This window comes from Oryza glaberrima, chromosome 1, assembly GCF_000147395.1.
Source record: "Oryza glaberrima chromosome 1, OglaRS2, whole genome shotgun sequence".
Lineage (NCBI taxonomy): Eukaryota > Viridiplantae > Streptophyta > Magnoliopsida > Poales > Poaceae > Oryza > Oryza glaberrima.
In genome coordinates this window covers 27,598,730-27,617,813 of record NC_068326.1, presented here as the reverse complement: position 1 = coordinate 27,617,813, position 19,084 = coordinate 27,598,730, and the positions used below count along the sequence as shown (strand labels likewise).

Below are 19,084 nucleotides of genomic sequence, written 5' to 3'. Positions count from 1 at the left end.
GGAGACGTGAGAACACCAAAGTCCAATCGTATTCATATTCAAGTTGTATTCGTGGGAGATCAATTAAATCTCGGATTTACTCTATAGATGTGTGTCCAAGAGCAAAAGAATCACTTAGGGTGTGTTTGGTTAGGTGGATGAGTCTGGATGGGAGATGGCCGCCCGATTTTCTGTGGTGTTTGGTTGGGTGATAGGGTGGATGGGGCGGCCCAGAATAGGGCATATTCCCTCAATATGCTGGATGAGTGTATCCGGCCGATTTTGCTGGATGAAGCCATCCAGTTTTGGTCTGGGTGATGTGTCCTGTTCTGATTGGCTGTGGTTGGTTTGATTTTCTGGTAAGCAAGCTCCAAATGATTTTTTCTCATAAACCGTTTATCTAATTTATGATTTGATTACACCATTATATTTGTTACAATTAAATCTTTAAAATAAGATCTCGGATGATTATATTTTAATAAAAAAATATATATGACAAATGGGTCCTACTAACTTTTGCCTTTTTCCATCCATGCTATATCCTCCAACCAAACAAGAAATTGGATCGTCGTATCCATACAAACTAAACAAAAAATTGGATCGCCATATCCAACAAAATATGGATGGCCATATCCCATCCATACATGACCGTAAACCAAACACACCCTTAGTATACTAAGGAGGAGGAGCCGGATCTGTAGCTTGAGGCCTCCAATAATGCAGCCGATGAGGACCTGCGCGGCCTGGGGTCCTCGCCAATGTGCCGCCGCTGCTCCCGTCGACGCTGACGAGGGCTTCATGTACAGCTCCGACCATGATGTGTACAACAGTACAAGGTGTTCGTTGGGTAAAATTGGTGCATCATGATGCTGCTAAGTATTTATGTGAAGAAAATGGCAGGCAGGCAGGCAGGCCATCCTCCATGCTTGATTGTCTGTACAAAGGGATCGATGCTAGCAATTTCACCACAGCAGGGCAAGTGGAGGATGGACGGCAACAATGGGGGGTATATTCCCTTGTCATGACACGCAATTCTTCACCAAGCTCGACCTCCGATTCGGCTATCATCGGGTCCGCATGCAGCTAGAGAACATCGCAAAAATGACATATTCTGCACACCCGACGGCCTCTACGAGTTCCTTGTGATGCCCTTGGGCCTCACGAACACGCCGACAACATTCCAAGCTCTGATGAACGAGGTGCTCGGTGAATAACGGGGCAGCATCGAAAAGCTGCATCCGCGCATTGGACAAATCTAAGAAATAATCAGAAAGGTTTCTACGAAAGCTCAACTCAAGCCAATTACATTGTCCATGCACGAGTACGAGAAGGGAGAATTTCGGAACCCGGTGTAGCAAGATCAGATAATTGAATAGAAAAGTTGAACGAGGAACAGGTCGTGTCAGTTCCGATCACCCTCCACGAGCTTTGGTGCCGGATCGACCGGCTTGTCACCGTACTTGCGAACGATCCACCGCCAGTACGCGAGCAGCCCGGCGACGAGGACGACGAGGACGCCGGCACATGCCATCACCACACGTTCGTCTTCAACGGGGAGCCCCAGGATGGTAGACGTCGTTACGACAGTGACGCCACCGATAACGCCGAGACCGAGGAGCATAAGATAGTCGTCGACGACCAGCGGCGCGCGCGGCAGGTGCATGAACGTGTACGCGCGGATCACCATGATCAGCGACAGGTAGGAGTCACACAAGACGCGCACCGGCAGACGCCACGGGACGCGGGCGAGGTAGAGAGGGTCCTTGGATACGAGGGGCGTCAGGGCGTAGAGGCCACCGGCGAACATGCACGACACGAGGAGCAGTATCACTATCCACTTCAGCGTCGCGAAGCCCCGTGCGTCCGGGTACGCTTCCCCGATCGTCGTCGGTGGCGACCGCCTCGGCGGCGGCCGCAGCGGCGGCAACGGCATCGTCCACATGGATGGGCTAGCTAGCGTTGCCGATAGATGGTGGCCGACCTGAGACGAGCTGCTGCACTCGTGGGTAAAATATGTGTTTTATGGACAGGTACCAAAGCACGAGTTCGTATCGTGTACAATGTACATTTTTTCGTAGCTAGGTAGGAGACGTAGAAACTAGGAACACCAGAGTCCAAATATATATTCATATTGCATATGCGAGATCAATCAAATTTCGGATTCGCAATAGATGCGTTTGCACGAGGGCATTATATGCGAGATCAATTTGCAGCTTAACTATGCAATACATATATAGTAGTACTACTAGATTAATTTGCAGCTTAAATTTGCGTACGGTAACCATTCAAAACAGGGACATATCAAATCGTAGCACCGCAGTCCTGATGCATGCAGCTAGCGCGTAGTGAGCCGGTGGTGCGTCGCGCCGCGCGGGCAGGAGGCTGCCGGATGGGGCCGTGTAGAGGTGTGGCGGCCTAGTTGGGCATCGATGACTTTTGCGGTCTGCAGCGACGGTTCGACCTTGCGTATTCCCACGTACTGTATGTTAGTAGTTCGGCCGGTGCTTTCCCGCAGCTCGCTACGACTGTGGGCCTTGTATTTTTCCCGTTGTTGTAAAGAATAAGTTCACTTGAGGTCCTTCCATTTGTCGCCGAGTTTGAATCATATATCTGAACCACAATACCATATATAGCGCATCTCCCAACTCCCAAAAACCAGTGTAAAAGAGATCACAAGATGTTTTAAACAGTAGTTTCGACTGACATGGTGCCTACGTAGCTGGTTTGACTTGGTCATCGTCCTACACGACAGTGAGGTGACATTAGAAGCAAAATGTCTCTACTACTTAAAAAATAAGAGGTGCTTCCATCATCCGTAAAAAAAACTGGACAAAAAAAACCAAATCTGTCCTAAAAAACCGGGCGGAAAAAAAGGAAAAAAAACCAAACCTATCCGATAAAAAAGGCGAAAAAACGAAAAACCGGGCGAAAAAACCAAATCTATCCGATCCAGAAAAAACCGGGTGAAAAAAAAACCTAAACCTGTCCGATCAAAAAAAGGGCCAAAAAAAGGGGGAAAAACCGGATCTGTCCATTAAAGAAAAACGAATCCGTCTCTGGGTAAGAAGGACGAAAAAAAATAAAAAAAAATATGTCCGATTCTCTATCTCTAAACGAAAAAAATCTAACTCTAGATCCGATTCCTCTTTAAAAACGAAAAATAAAATACACCTCTCCTCTAGGCTTGAGTCCGAGATCCCACACACCACTCCGCTCGGTTTTAATCTCCCGTGATATCCCATACATCTTGGTGAAAAAAATTGATGCGTCGGATTGGAGATCTGTTTGTAAAAACGGAACCTACATGTCGAGAGCATTCTATTTTTATATGATTTTAATTTTTTGGTATGTACTTTTGCATTTGAGTCCCTGTAATTTTTATATTTACATTTAAGTCCCTATAATCTTGCAATAAGGTATTTTGAGGTCTTTTTTTAAAAAAATAATAAAAGGGAGATAACAAAGACAGAAAGGTGCATAAAAAAAAAAGAAAAGCCGCAAAAAAAGGAAAAAAGAAAAACAACAACAACAACAAAAGTCTGTTTCCCCTAGATGGCCAAAAAAACCATAGATCCGAAACAAAAAAAAATCATATTCCTATAAAAGGCAAACAAAAAGTGGTGAAAAAAGCTAAATCCAATTCCTTTAAAAACGGAAAAAAAGTCTAATTCCTATAAAGGCGAAAAAAATCTAAAAAAAATATCTAAAAAAGTTCGTCCGATTCCCTAAGAAAGTGGCAAAAAAATGGTTCGTAAAAAATAAAAACTCGGTTCGTATGAATTAAAAAATGCTCGCGAGAAAAAAATAGAATGGGTGAAACAAAGTCTGATTTCTAATCAGTATATATCTCTTCTCTATCTCTAATCTAATCTAACTATTTAAAAAGAGAAAATGCATGAGAAAATAAAAACGGTTCAAAAAAACGCGTGAGAAAAAAGTCAGAAAAAAGCGCAAAAAAGAACACTCTAAAAATGTTTTCCATCTTCCATAAAAAAATAAAAAAAATGTGCGAGAAAAGTTATTTCCATCGTCGGTAAAAATTTTTTTTAAAAAAAACATGCGAGGAAAAAATTGCCAGAAAAACGTGCCATTTCTAAAAAATGGTTTGAGAAAACATCGCAAGAAAAAAAAACACAGTCTATTAAAAAAACAAATCGCTCTAAAAAAACTATTAGAAAAAGCTAAATTGATAGACACTTGAGTCAGATAGAATCCATCAATTTTTTGCCATCTGCTACACGGCTTTTATTTCGTCATATATTCTCCCGTATTGGAAAAAAGCAAAAAAGAACATTCGAAAATACAAGCAAAAAAAACATGCTAAGAAAAAATATTAGAAAGAAATACGGCATTTCTAAAAAATGGTTTGAGAAAATCGCGAACACCGTTTATAAAAAAAACAAGCCGCTCATTAAAATACAAACATTGTCATTGAAATCATTATGCATGAAAAACGTATATTATGATTATAATTTTTTCGCCCGTTGCAACGCACGGGCATTTTTGCTAGTAAAAATTAAAATTAAAAGAAAATGTGGACCCCTTCTCGAGCTCCCTCACGCCGTTGTCGGTGCCAGGGACGGCAAGCCAACGGTGCTAGCCGTCATGGTTAGCCCGCTCACCGCGGCGGCGCTGCTCCCGGCGTTGACCGGCCAATATGTCTGCGGGTCGATGCCTCAACTCAGGAGCTTGCGCTTGATGTGCATGTTCCAGTAGTTCTTAATCTCGTTGTCCGTCTAACCGACGGTGAGCGAGAAGGAGGCAGCGGCGAGGCGGACAGTGACGGGCACTTGGACAGAAAGGGAGAGGAGGCGGGTGCAGGTGGGGAGGAGTGGGGTCAGGGCCGAGAGCTAGAGGACCGGGTGTTAACAACGGAATTTGGCATCAGATTTGGAGAAGAAGAAGAAAGATCGAAGCGGATTAGGTGTAAAATCTAGTTGATCTCTAAGTCAGACTGCACATCAGTTGAATATCGTATCGGCTAAACACTAGACAAAGGCTTGACTTGGCCGATATGGCAAGCTGCCGATATGGTATAATCTAGGCTCGGCATAGGCCTAGATCAAGATAACTGTCATTGTCAATCAGAGATAGAGCTCGTGTATGGCAATTGTACCTATTAACTAGGTAGTTATGTCGGTTTGAGTTAGATTTGGCAAGAGACCGCTGTATATGGTCTTGTTTGTATTTATCTTTATAAAGGTTTGAGTCATGTCCATAATGGACTATTTTGTACTCGGGATATAAATATGAACCTTATAGCATTGTAATACGAGGGACAATCCAATACAACTTCGGCGCATCACCACCCTTTTACTTTTCGACGAGTTCGCTTCGCAAGAGGTAACTCGTCTCGATGGCTTGTACTATCGGGGCTACTATGTCGTTTTAGATATTCTAGTCCTTGTATCATAACCATTGTTATCATATGTCTTTGTTATTCTAGTCTTAGCATATCAATTTAGCTCTATCGGCTGCTTCTTGCTTTAGGATTTCTGCCAGTATTGGCTAATTCGTCTTACTAGATTAGATTAGCTTAGACATCTACCATCCTGAAAATTCAGTCAACGACTTGATTGTCTAGATATCATATTTCTTTTCATACTTAGTGTTGCATTAGTACATTCGACCTACTAAGTCGTGTTCAGAACCATGATCTCTAGCTTGCTTCTTGATTGTTAATAAGGGTAGTATCGAGGTTTTAGCCAATCTTACCTAATATACATGCTTCTTTACTAAAGTTTTATGTATATTTTCCACTTATATAGACAGATCTCCCTATATAGTTATATCAAGCTAGATTGGTATCGGCTGGGCTATCTAAACTACTAACCAACCACAATTTGATATATTTATATAGATTGATCTGCCTATATAAGTCTGTACTAGAGTATTAGCTAGTACATTATCTCTCTTACCCTAAATATTGTTCCATCGGCTACTTTTATAATACTGTCTTAAACTTCTTTATTAAACCTGATAGACAATATTACAGCCGATGAGGCATGTTTAGGGTTTAATATTCACCGATCTACCCAGTCTATAGCCGATTTGGTCTAACTACATCGGCTGAGACCACTAACGATATGCTATCGGCCTATTGGCCGATCGACTGTCGGCTGACTAACTCTACTTTTTGTCTTTCTTGCTAATTGCAGGACCAAATCAGTTGGCACGCCTTGACACACTTAGGCTAGCTTTGGACATGCACTGAAGTTAAGCAGATCTCCCAGGCCGCCGTGTTTTTACATCAACACTGGGGCAAGGAGGGTGGTGAAAGTTTCATTGCCGACGGAGGAGTCACGGGTGGCGCACCATCACCAAGAAGGACTCGAGGCCGATGAATGCAGCCGCCGTGGCGGCGAGCGTGAGCAAGAACGAGATGAGGAGTAAGGGGAGGAGGAAGGGCTTGGCTCGAGCCATGGTTGGTAGTCGGTGAGCGAATTGGAGCAGACGCCACTCGTATTCCTGTCAGACATCGACTTTAGTCTTCACCACGCTGATTTCTTCCTCCAATGGCTCTTCTACCTTTGCCCGTCGACTTTGGTATCCACCGCGTTGATTTTTTCCTCCACTGGCTCCTCCGTGCTATTGATTTGCGCCACCACCACCGGCCTCTCTAGCGGTGGCCAGCTCTAGGATTCATCATCGCCGGTGGTGAGCGCGAAGTGGCGCGGGGAGCCCTTGTGCTCGCAGAAGACACTGCAGGAGGTGAGCAGGCGGAGGAGGCGCTCGAGGACAAAGGGGTTAGGGTGTCCCGTGGCGAACGGGGCATTGGCACCTCTAGCCCAGAGCTTGGCTGGGACGTCAAGGCGGATGGCAGCGGTGAGCGCCATAAGGACGGAGATCATGTTCACCAGCTCCATCACCGTGAGGCAGGCGTCCGTCGGGGAGAGATCACCGTCTCCGCCAAGCGTTGCGCCATTTTTGAAATTATCACTGTGAATAATTTGGTTGGAGCTCGCCTCTATCCTCTTCTCCGTCGCCTCGGAACGTCATGGCTCCCTCCTCAATAGACACCTCCCGCCAACCGCCGTCGCTGCCTTCTTGCTGGCCGCCGTTGCCACTGATTCCTCATTGCGAACAATGGGAAGGAGGAAGTAGAGAGGAGAGAGGGGTGAGGTGGAGGAAGTGGGACCACCGACATGTGGGTTCCACTTCCTTATTATGTTTGTATTGACTAATATATGGGCCCATATATTTTACTCTTATTTTAATTTTTTTTAATCTTGATTATAACGCCACGTGAGACGATAACCTAGTCAAACCATTCACGTAGATGCCATGTCAACTGAAACCGTCATCCAAATCATCTTGGGGTCTTATTTCAAGTGGTTTTGAAAGTTGAGGGACGTGTTATATCTGGTATTTCGGTTTAGGGATGAATTTCATATTGGCCAACAAATTGAGGGGCCTAAAGTGAACTAGCTTATCCCGTTTCTGTAATGCTGGTGCTGCTCGTTGGCCCAAATGAGCGGAAACGTGTCGTGACTCGTGAGCCGCAACTTGGTCCAGCCAAATTTCACTTTTGGCCCAGCAGTAGAGCAGACTCGCTCACACACCACAAACAGCCGCTCTTCTGATGTACACTCACTCTATCAGATGGCGGCATGGCGCATTGCTGGCATGGAAGGACACACGCTTCAGGATTTGTGCTGCGTCTTATGGCAATAACAATGCTGCGACGACGGCGTCGTTAGGCGATGGCATGCATTATTTGCTACTCTCTCCGTTTCACAAATGTAAGTCATTCTATCATTTCTTACATTCATATTGATGTTAATGAATCTAAAAATATATATATATATATATATATATATATATATATATATATATATATATATATGTTTAGATTCATTAATATAAATATAAATATGAAAAATATTAGAATGATTTATACTATGAAACGGAGTAACTACTTTAGCTAGCGCGCGCGAACAAGATGAAAAGGCAATGAGACAGTGCAAGGTGTTGTGATGAGGATGATTCAATCTAAGACTTGACGACGACAAACTAATTGACCTGCCAATAAGATAAAATTTTTAGTGCCAAGTCAATAGATTCACCTTAGTACACGGCTATATGTTGGGGCGACCCAGCACGCGCGATGTCATCTTCCAGTACCGCATGACTATTTCTTACACTTCTGAGACCATATATATACAATCGTGTCACACACACACGTACGTTTACGCGCACTCACACAGTCATAGTTGATTTGCACGCTTGCACGGTACATATCATGACGTCTCGTTCCGTCACTAGCTAGCCAATGCAGCATACTTATAACTTAATTGAGATAATTCAATTACCACTTTGCTAGCTAGACTAATGAGATAAGCAAACATTAATTTCTTCTTATTAATCCTAGCTAGTAGTACAGCATCTCTTGCGACAGCATGACATCGTCGAAGGAAGCTGCAGAGCCGAGCAGGTCTTGGAACGAGCCACTACCGAACGCGTGAGAGCCGAAGAACAAGCCGCTGCTGCTGCCGCTGGACTCCGACAACGGCGGCATCATCGTACTGTCGTGCACGTCCACGGCCGGCCACGGCAGGTTGCTGCTGCTGCTGCTGCCGTCAGTACTGCTGCTAGCGGTCGGACTTGTCGTTCCCGTCGACGGCGACGACCACGACGTCGTCGTCGTCGCCGCGTCGACGGCGGCGGCGGTGATCGTGGAGTACTGCTGCTGCTCGATGAGGCCCATCAGCTCGGCGTACAGCTGCTCCGACTTGTGCAGCAGGAGCTCGTCGTTGTCGCCCACGGCGCCGTCGAGGCCGGCCGCGTCGAGGTTGACGAGGGGCGCCGGAGGAGTAGGAGGAGCGGGTTGGCTGGAGGCTTGTGTCGTTGGGTTGTTGTCATCGTCGCCGGCGGCAGGAGGAGGAGGAGTGGTTGCTTCTGTTGCGGCCGCGGCCAAGTACCTCTTCTTGAGCTTGGTGTTCCAGTAGTTCTTGACGTCGTTGTCCGTCCGGCCGGGGAGCTTGGACGCGATCACCGACCACCTGTGCACATCCACCGCGACGCACGCAGAAGTATAATCAATATACTCGCACAGAGGTAGAGGTCATGTGAATGCAGGTAGACTAGAGCGCACGCATGCATGCACGTACTTGCTTCCCATTTCGCCGTAGAGCGACAGGATGAGGTTGTCCTCCTCGTCGGTGAAGCCGCCGTGCCGGATCGCCGGGCGGAGGTAGTTGAGCCACCGGAGGCGGCAGCTCTTGCCGCACCGTTTAAGCCCTGACGATGACAATCAAATGGCAACACATTAACGACGTCATCCTTACGTGTGCATACATACGAGCGAGTTATCAGTAAACTCACCCGTCCCTACGCTGACAGACCGAGCTAGATAAAGTCACAGAGAGAGATACAAGTATACAACTAGCAATATTTCAGAGAAGCTAAGTACTCCATATACTACCAAGCTGCCGTTAAAAAGTTGCAAGTGACAGAAGCCTTTGACCACTGTTCATCGAACCACGCACGAACTCGTCTGGGACTCTAGCGTAGCACACGGTTTTCAAAAAGAAAGAAGCAGCGGACGCATGCAGACGCGCACCTGCTTTGTGGGGCAGCGCGATCCAGTTGCCGGCATTGCCGAACCTCTCGACGAAGCTCCTGAGTATGGCGTCCTCCTCCTCCGACCACGGCCCCCGCTTCACGCTCGCCTTGTCGCAGCACGGCGACCTCCCCATCGTTAAGTTCTCTCTCTCTCTCCCCACCACCACCACCGCTCCCGATCGAGCACTTCGCCTCACCCCACTCTGATCAGAGGAAGAAGCGAAGCGCGGCCGTGGTTGGTGAGGCCCCGGCGAGGCCGGGGGTTTATAACGAGCACAGCGTCAGCGTGTGGCATCGGGAGCGAGAGCTGAGAGCAAAGTTGACCTAGCTAGCGCTCGCTCGCACACACACACATCGCCTCTCACATCGCGAGACGTCAAGAAAAGCCATAGAAAACTTCAACCACCACCACCGGTCAGCTTCGTCTCTCTGTGTATTTTACGAGAGACACCGATGGTGAGACAACCGTGTCTTTCGTTGTTGTCTTTAGGATGGAATAAATTAAAAATGAGATGTCTAGTTTTTTTAAGAATGATTATAATTGTACTTAGTCCGTCCCTGTCGCCGACTAGTTATTTATTTGAGTTTGCAGGATTTAATTTCAAGATCGACTCGACGGTTTTTTCTTGTAGGGAAGGTGTATGTGCGGCATAGAAAAATGCTTTGGTCAAGCGACAGAAATAATGTCCATGGGCGGGCGCTTGCTTGTGCCCTCTGATCAGCGATCATATATTCTACAGGCCTAGGAGGACCTAACTTGATTATAACTTGGCAACTACCGCAGTTCGTCGTACGTATATGCTCCTATCTAGATGAGCATATAATCCATTGGACGTTGCAACCAATTTTTATAACCAGTTTTATATTTTTTTTCTTGAATGGTAATTTTGACTTCCAACACAAGAACGCTAGTTCCAGTGATCCAGTCTGATGTTCTTCTCGGCCACATGATCTTTTCTTCTGGGGATAACTAAACAGATGCTGAATTAGCTGCATGCGTATTAGACTTCCAAACTGTTGTCGAATTATTCAGGAAACAAAAAAGAAAAGCTGAAAAATAGTATTTGTTTTTCTTTTCCGTTTTCCGCTTGTATTAAGAATTTAAGACTATTACTAATTTTTTTTTCTGAAATGAAATGCAGAAATGTGGTAGAAATGGTCAGGTTCAGGTTCAGTAAAACTACTGAATCTGAACTGGTCTTTCACTCTCCGCTACAAGTAAAGCCAGCAAGATAGCAAGATAAGTGACGCTTGCTTGCAGTCAGTGCCTTTTCGGTAGTGTCCATCGTCGTAACTTCGGTCTACGATGAGCAGAAATAATGCATATGTGCACTTGATACGGACATTAAGCACGTATATTGGTAATGTCGCAAGCCAAATGACTACTGTAAACAATTGGAAGGATTAATTAATCTCTGTTGATCTGGTCTCTGTGAAACGAAAACAGTAGCATCTGATGACCTACGTGATTATCGTCATCTATATGCTAGCTCTACGTATATCTAACGTAGTTGGAGAAGTTCGTCAGGTAAAATGGGGACTGACTCCGGTCTGGTCCCGTTAATTTCATCAATCGATATTGATCTACTAGTAAAACATGTGGTGCATGTTAAAACATTTTCTGCTGCTGTGTTCTTCCTTGAAGTGATCCGTAGCTGCAAGAGTAGAATGTTCTGATTAAGATTCTTACGGTTCCTTCTCCAATTGGTTGATGCAATGTGTTTCATCCACACACATAAACATAGAGTTAATCAATAACCATGCATGTTGCTTGTGTAGTTTGTATATGCTCATGCACACTAACCATATCTGAATTTTTAGTTTAGTAGATAGATACGAGAATATAGTGCATACATATGTGAATGCTGTATGCACGCACGCAAGCGATTGTAGTACATGTATATATGGATCCAATTATATGCCCTGCGATTCCTGACCTTTCTCACGCGCACATTATTGTATACACTGTCTGAGATTTCTGATGCATTTGCTGTATATCTAAAACATTTTGGTTGATCATTAATTAGCTGTCTTCTTGTAGTCTCTTGCCTAACATCGAACTTCCAAGCTGCTTCATCGTACAGGAATACAGGATGCTGCTAGCTGTTGCGGCGCATGACCAATATGCAATTAAAAAAACGGTAGAATCTCTCTAATCTCTAATCATGATTATTGTTTTGATTCAGAAACCGTACAGGAAACCTATGACAGTTCAACTGCTGAAGATGTAAAAAGAAAAAAGAAAATTCCCATTTGACAATGCTATCCGAAAATAAATCAAAATCTTACCGGATAATGCTTCCAGCTGCTGGGTATATAATGTGGACCGTCCAAGTGATAAGAACATGAAACAAATCCTTAAAAGGATACAAGCAAGTGGCCAATTTGAACCGAAAAGTTACTTTCCAGTTAGATAGATAAACAGAGCATGTTGAAAGCATATAATCTGTTTCCACTATCTTGCCAAAAATCTGCCAGTTTTTTTACCTTTTTTTAACAAATTGGTCCTTTTCAAAAACTTATTTCGAAACTAGTCCCTACAAAAAACTTCAACCAAAAATAGACCGTGAACTCAGCGTCATGGACCTTGGCGCTGAGCTATAACGTCTCAGCGCCATCAACGTTGGCGCCAAGCTCGAATCCGAGGTGGCATAAATTTGTTGAGTTGGCGCTGGGGTCCTGATGATTTAAATTGCCGAGGAGGCATTCAGCTTCAACAACCCACCGATAAAATAGTGGTAGCATGATTCTACTCTAATCCTATGGAGCAGGGGGAGATGGCGATCTCCCATCTCCCCCATTTTTTTTTCTTTCCTTCTTTTCTTCTTTTCTTCGTTTTTTCTTTTTTTCGATCCCCCATCTCTCCCCATTCTTTTTTTTCTTTTCTTCTTTTTTTCGTTTTTTCTCTCCCATTTTTTTTATTTTTCTTCTTTTTTTTCTTCTCTCTCTCACTCTTTATTTTTTCTTTTCTGTTTGTCTCGTGATACTATCTTCAAAAGATATGTTTAAATTGCAATTTTTTTGAATTTGGAAAAAATATTAAAGTGGTATATTATATGGAAATTGATAACTTAAACTGAAATTTCAAATCAAATTCAAAATAAAAAAAAATTACAAACGAAACTGTCATTTTGTAAAGAATAAGAGTGAGTAGTCGAGAGAAAAAAACCCATTTTTTTCATTTTCTTTTTTTTCTTCTCTCTCTCACTCTTTATTTTTTCTTTTCTGTTTGTCTCATGATACTATCTTCAAAAGATATGTTTAAATTGCAATTTTTTTAAATTTGGAAAAAAATATTAAAGTGGTATATTATGTGGCAATTGAGAACTTAAACTGAAATTTCAAATCAAATTCAAAATAAAACAAATTTACAAATGAAACTGTCATTTTGTAAAGAATAAGAGTGAGTAGTCGAGAGAACTAAAAAGAGAAAAGGAAAAAAACCCAAAATACAAAAAATTACAAAATAAGAGAGTAGTCGAGAGAACAAAAAAGAGAAAAGGAAAAAACCCAAAATAAAAAAAAAGGGTGAGGTGGGGGATACCAGGATTCGAACCTGGAACCCTATGCCTTACTTGAGACAATAAGATGCTTGCGCGTCTATTTGAATCGTCAGGACCTCAGCGCCAAACAACTTTGCACTGAGCTATTTCATGCCACCTCGGATTAGATGTTAGCGCTAACAACGTTGGCGCTGAGGCGTTATAACTCAGCGCCAAGGTCTATGGCGCTGAGTCCACGGCCTATTTTTGGTTGAAGTTTTTTGTAGGGACTAGTTTCGAAATAAGTTTTTGAAAAGGACCAATTTGTTAAAAAACCGGATTTTTTTTAAACACCCCCCCCCCCCCCCCCCCCCCACCCACCCACCCACACAAATGAACGTTTCTGTCGTTCTTAACTAATTCCCACCTTTTAAAACAACATGTGTTTTGCTGTTCTTTCACAAACAGCAGCCGCCTCGGTTTCTCGACCAAAGACCGTGTTCCTTTTTCGTTGTGAGTTACTACTGCGAGAACAAGCCAATTAGCCAATGGAAGTAAGGTTGTTGTACTAACTGTCCGTGGAAATTGCTGTTGTCTGATTGTCTCATGTTTCATGTTTTGGCTATATACGATCAACCATCAATTATATAATTAAGGTGCCAAGCACCAATTTGAATTGTTATAATTTACTAGAGTATTTATTAGTTAATTTCATCTCACACCAACCACCAGCTAATCAGCATGCACGGCCGCCGCTCAGCTTAGCACCGAGTTGACCATGTATACGACCATGCTGCTTGTGATGTTACAAGATAGATAATGTTCGTCAAAACTCGTACACCAATAATGTTCATCAAAATGCATACACGAGCTGTGTGATTGTGATGCATGCGAATTCTTGCACATCGTTTCTTTCCTATATGTTGCTGTAGCTGATGCTATGGCTAATTGGCTAGCATGTCACAGCAATGTTAATTGCATATTTTTTTTGGGGAGACTAGCATAGAATGGTTAGTTGTGTACTGCATAAATATTAGGCAGCATGTTCCTTGCCTAATCCATCAAGTCCATCTAACTTCTTTAGGTCTCAAAATCTTGTGATCTTATCTCCAAATCACACATTTTGAACAGGTGTACTGCTACCGTTTTAATTTATGTGTCCACTAGAAACCATATACGAAGTTTCAGCAAATCTTATTCAATTGCCGTGCAAAGTTGCAACTGCAGATGTATAAATAATAAATAAGGATGGAGTAGATAGATAGGATTAGCCCTTCGAAGAAAGAATAGTGATATATGATATTTGAGGAGTTTTACCTTTATCTTGAGATACCTAAATTTATATTAAAATCTTTTATACTTAAAATACTTAGTACCTAGAGATGTGTACCTCCAGGTATACTTCTCAAATATGGTAAAATTACCCTATAAGATTATGTCATGGTACATACCATACCTTATTAATTGATGCTTTGCCTCATCTTTTTTGAATGGCACTTATGTTTTGGACATGTATATATTTACATGTTATTGACAATTTAGCGCATGCTGACAAATTAAGGAACCTAATATTAGTGGGTCGCGGCTATATGTTTAGTTTGGCCACTTTAGCTTTAATTGCAGACATAATATTAATTTCCAAAAAAAGAGAAAAATTTCAATTTATTGTGCATCTTATTCACATGTTCATAGTTCCTCCTCCTTTTTTTTTGTTATTTGACATTAGTTAGGCACTGTTTGTTTCTGCTTAAGATTATTGTAATCTAGATTATTAAATCAGATTACTCTAAGCTGGATTATAATAAGCTGATATAAAATAAGCCACGAGTTATTTGTTTCTCTGGATTATTAGAGGCATCTAAGAGTAGTGGGTCTTTAGCCACTCAATAATCTGGAAAAAGCTCCTCTAGAGAAGATTATTGGATTATAGTAATCTAGCTTATAGATTATAATAATCTAGCATAATAATCTACTTGTTTATTTCAGTTTACAACTAATAATCTAGATTATAATAATCCTAAGCTGAATCAAACAGGGCTTAAGTTCCATTTTGAATTACCAATGTCAAATGAAAAATAGAAGGGCTGGGTATGTAGTCCTTGATATGATGCAGCGACATTAGGTTTCTTGCGATCGAACTTATATACTCGGGTTGACTTGATGTAGGTGCTCGGCTAATAACTCTTAATTACAGTTTTGATACCAGTGCTCTCGTTTATAGATAAAATGTGCTCGTAGAGCGCGATAGTGTGTGCATGTACATGTTCATAGTAATAAGTGTGTGTAGGGTGAGTATATTCACGTGTATATGAGCGTATATGTTAATTTGTGGTTTGTTCCGAAAAAGAAAAGGAAAAATTATGGCTAGAGGCACACAATAACAGGTTTGTTGGACCAGGCTATCACATGGCCATCTAGGGATGAAAACGTCCGCTCCGGATAAAAAACAAATACGGATACTTTTCAGAGTAGATAATTTTTGGATAGTTCAGATACGGATATCCGGTGAACAATGCTATTCGGATATTCGCTGAAGCCATAAGACATACTCCATTTCTTTATAACTCTGTGACCCTCAATATACCTTTTTAGATTTTAATAGTAGCACATCTCTTAACACCAATCCATATTATTAATATTATTTAAACTTTTAAATATTTTATAAAGTATACTATATTTTTTATAAACAAGTTAATTATATATGATGATATTTGTTTCTACTGGAAGCTGAGGTGGCTTTTGTATTCTAAGAAAAAAATGTTTTTATCCGTGTCCGATCATATTTGATCCTTATTCGTATTTCGTATTTGAGATAATTCGTATTTGTTTTCATATCCAACCTATTGGTATTCGTTTTCGTATCTAACAATAAATATAAAAACGAATATGGTATAAGTATTACCAGCTCCGTTTTCATCTCTAGGGACATCCAGTCCATACTCATTCCGGATGATGAGGCGATCTGCCAATTTTTCGTGGACAATGCGTTCGCTAAAGGCTTATATGGTTTACTATTGCTAATATTTTAACAACATACATGTAGTATATATAGATAAGTATTGATAGCAAACTAAACATTGCTAAAATTACTGTCCAAAATGGCAACATTTTGGCAGGGCAAGTTAATCTGTCTTCACACTAAACCGACTATAAGAAGAGCTGTGGGTTTGGCTATGGAAGAGACTTGACAACGGATGATAACAAGCCATAGCACAAATCGAACATCATGTTAGGAGTTACTTCTTCTATCCCAAAACATAAAAAATTTTAGCTTTTAAAATTTGTGTAAAATATAATAATTTCTTCACCTATATTTTTTCTCAAATATTCACAACATTTCATCATTTAAATTCTCCATATACTTCATCTTCTCAATCAATCACAATCATTTTTTATTTAATTTCACCTACTCTTTAATACCCATGTCTAATTTTAAAACTTCTTATGACTACTGAGGTAGTAGATGGTTTTGGATCAATCGATCCATCAATCTTAACAAGCCTTAGAATAGATTAATTGTCAAGGGAGTCTTCATCCGCTTTATGAGATGTGCTAAAGCGTATACTAGCTTAATTAATTTCATTCTTCAGTATCTCATATGGGTTTTGTCTGTTCTGAATTTTGCTTTGTCAAAACGTATAGTAATGTGATGTGCATCCTATATGATAAATGCAAAGGTCAAAGATGTAATGTCCTCCTCTTATGTAAAAAATGAATTAGTGTGGTGGTTACTATATATATTAGTATGACAAAATTCATATGTTCTAGGGCTGAGGCAATCCGTAAGTGTCAGAATGTGTGGACCGAAAACTCCAGATAAAAGGCACAAATCGGCTTGTTTGTTTAAAACTCAAGATCATATCATGCATACGTTTAGGGCGGCTAATAAATAGCTGATCATATTTATTTGCTGGTATATCCTCCCAAAACTTACTTTAAGAAAATCGATGCCTTTTCCGGTGAAAACAGTTAACTAAAATGGTACCGGATGGCTGCATACTTGCATGTCTGATCATGGCGTAAAAGCTTGAGCCATGAGCCAAAAAGTTTCTTATATTCATTGAAAACAATAAACCACGGCTTAAGATCAGTTCTCTTCTATTTAATTGGTGTTTCTTTAAAAAATTTACATAAAAAATTAATACAGTCCTTTATAAAAACTTTTCCACCGAACTAATGTTTATGTAAAGATTTTCTAATAATTACATAAACAAATTTCAAAAAAGTTGGTTTACATATCCGTATTTGCCATAAAACACACCACCAATGAGTTTTAACAGAAAAAACATAAGTTATTGGAACAAACCCTCAACTTTCTCTAAATTATGACTAAAAAAAACATTCTTTCCATGATACTCCTTCCGTCCCAAAATATAACAACCTTATACTGGATGAGACGCATTCTAGTACAACGAATGTGGATATACTCCCTCCGTCCCTTAAAGAATCAACCTAGGAGGGGTCACATCCCCTCCTAGGACAATGTATGTGGACATGGGGGTGTCCACATACATCAACCTAGGAGGGGGGTCACATCCCCTCCTAGGTTGATTCTTTTTGTGACGAAGGGAGTACCTCTCTCCACATTCATTGTACTAGGATGTGTCATATCCTGTATAAGGTTGTTATATTTTGGGACGGATGGAGTATTCTATAAATACTACACCATCTAAAGTGAAATAAAAGACATATAATTATCAATTTTAATAGTATAGCACCATTGCACACAATATTCTGACCCACCTATGATATCAAAGTGAAGTCAGCTAAAAGACATGAAGATAACTTGCATAGGGTTAGATATTTTTTATTATTAAAATGTACTATTACAGCAACTCCAAATTAACAACACATTACACTAGCTCCCCAACCAAACTCAATTTTCTTATTGACCTAGGCAGTCTCAGTAGCCAACTACAATGATATTTTGAGCATTGCAAGGAAGGGGGTATTAAAAAGAAAAATATAAACATCATCAAACAAAATGTGCAAAAAGATATGTTGAATAGTTTCTTGCCCGTTACTAGCTCTCCTTCATGAAGGCTATAAATTAACATATTTGTTTATGCTTCTATGGCTATTGTCAATTAATGATGGAAAATTGAACCAATATAAAGAAAAAAGAAGACAAATTCATAATCGAAAAAACTTATATTCCCTTTCGATGAACATTGAAGTTCGAGTACCAACATTTTGTGTAATATGTATCCGGTACTTTTCAGTATATCAAGACTAGACTAATGCAAATTGTATGTACAATATTTTGGTTGAGAAGAGAGAGCTCAAGAATAAATAATAGTAGTAGTAGTAACCATTCTATTTTGTTTATTCTAGCATGGACTGTTTTTATTGGTAATTAATTAAGAAAGAGGTGACAAATAGATAGTCATTTTCATATTGCTAGGTCAGCATCGGTGTCACTTATAGCTAGGTCAATATATGATCCGAGTTGCTTAATCTTGGAGCCAAGCAGGGTATATATTCGCACAAATTCACCTGACCAACAGTCCAGGGACTAACATTGCTTCTTTAAGCTGCCATCTAGCGGCGGTGCAAGCATAAGATATGTATTTTATTCTTTTTTAAAAAAGAAAAAGAAAACAACGTTGAATTGAAAATTATTTTTATGGCTTTCATATATTGGTAAGGGGGTAAATTTTAACAGAACTCAAGATAATAAGTAATGAAGTCGAGATTTTTTTTTATCATAATTTATGAAGTCGAGATTCAAGACAAGGTTACGGTAAGTAAGCATGAGATATGTTTTTTTTTAAAAAAAAGGTAAAGATAGTATAGATGATGTTGGATTGAAAGATTATGCGTTCATATATTGGTTAAGGGGGATCTATGACAACAAATAAACATTATTGGAAAAAGTAACAAAAAAATTGTTGCTGCCCAGGATCGAACTGGAGACCTTCAGTGTGTAAGACTGACGTGATAACCACTACACCACAGCAACTTTCATGTCATATGATGGCAGTTTTATGTTATTGGCCTTGTTTGGATCCGCTAGATCACTGACAAAACCATTCCATAACCACTAGCCTATTTTGCGA

At 41.0% G+C, this 19,084-nt stretch overlaps 1 protein-coding gene and 1 non-coding gene across 2 annotated transcripts; both read right to left on the bottom strand.

Annotated features, from left to right (window-relative positions):
• Positions 1–8,036: 8,036 nt before the first annotated feature.
• On the bottom strand, positions 8,037–9,833 carry LOC127757004 (transcription repressor MYB5-like). The gene is made up of 3 exons (XM_052282404.1): positions 9,542–9,833; positions 9,090–9,219; positions 8,037–8,981 (listed from the first exon to the last, which is right to left on the bottom strand). Exons 1-3 carry the CDS (start codon positions 9,675–9,677, stop codon positions 8,351–8,353), a joined length of 897 nt encoding a protein of 298 aa, XP_052138364.1. The 5' UTR covers positions 9,678–9,833; the 3' UTR covers positions 8,037–8,350.
• Positions 9,834–18,914: 9,081 nt separating this feature from the next.
• TRNAV-UAC (transfer RNA valine (anticodon UAC)) lies at positions 18,915–18,987 on the bottom strand. The gene has a single exon. It is a non-coding gene; the product is annotated as a tRNA-Val (tRNA).
• Between the last annotated feature and the right edge of the window lie 97 nt (positions 18,988–19,084).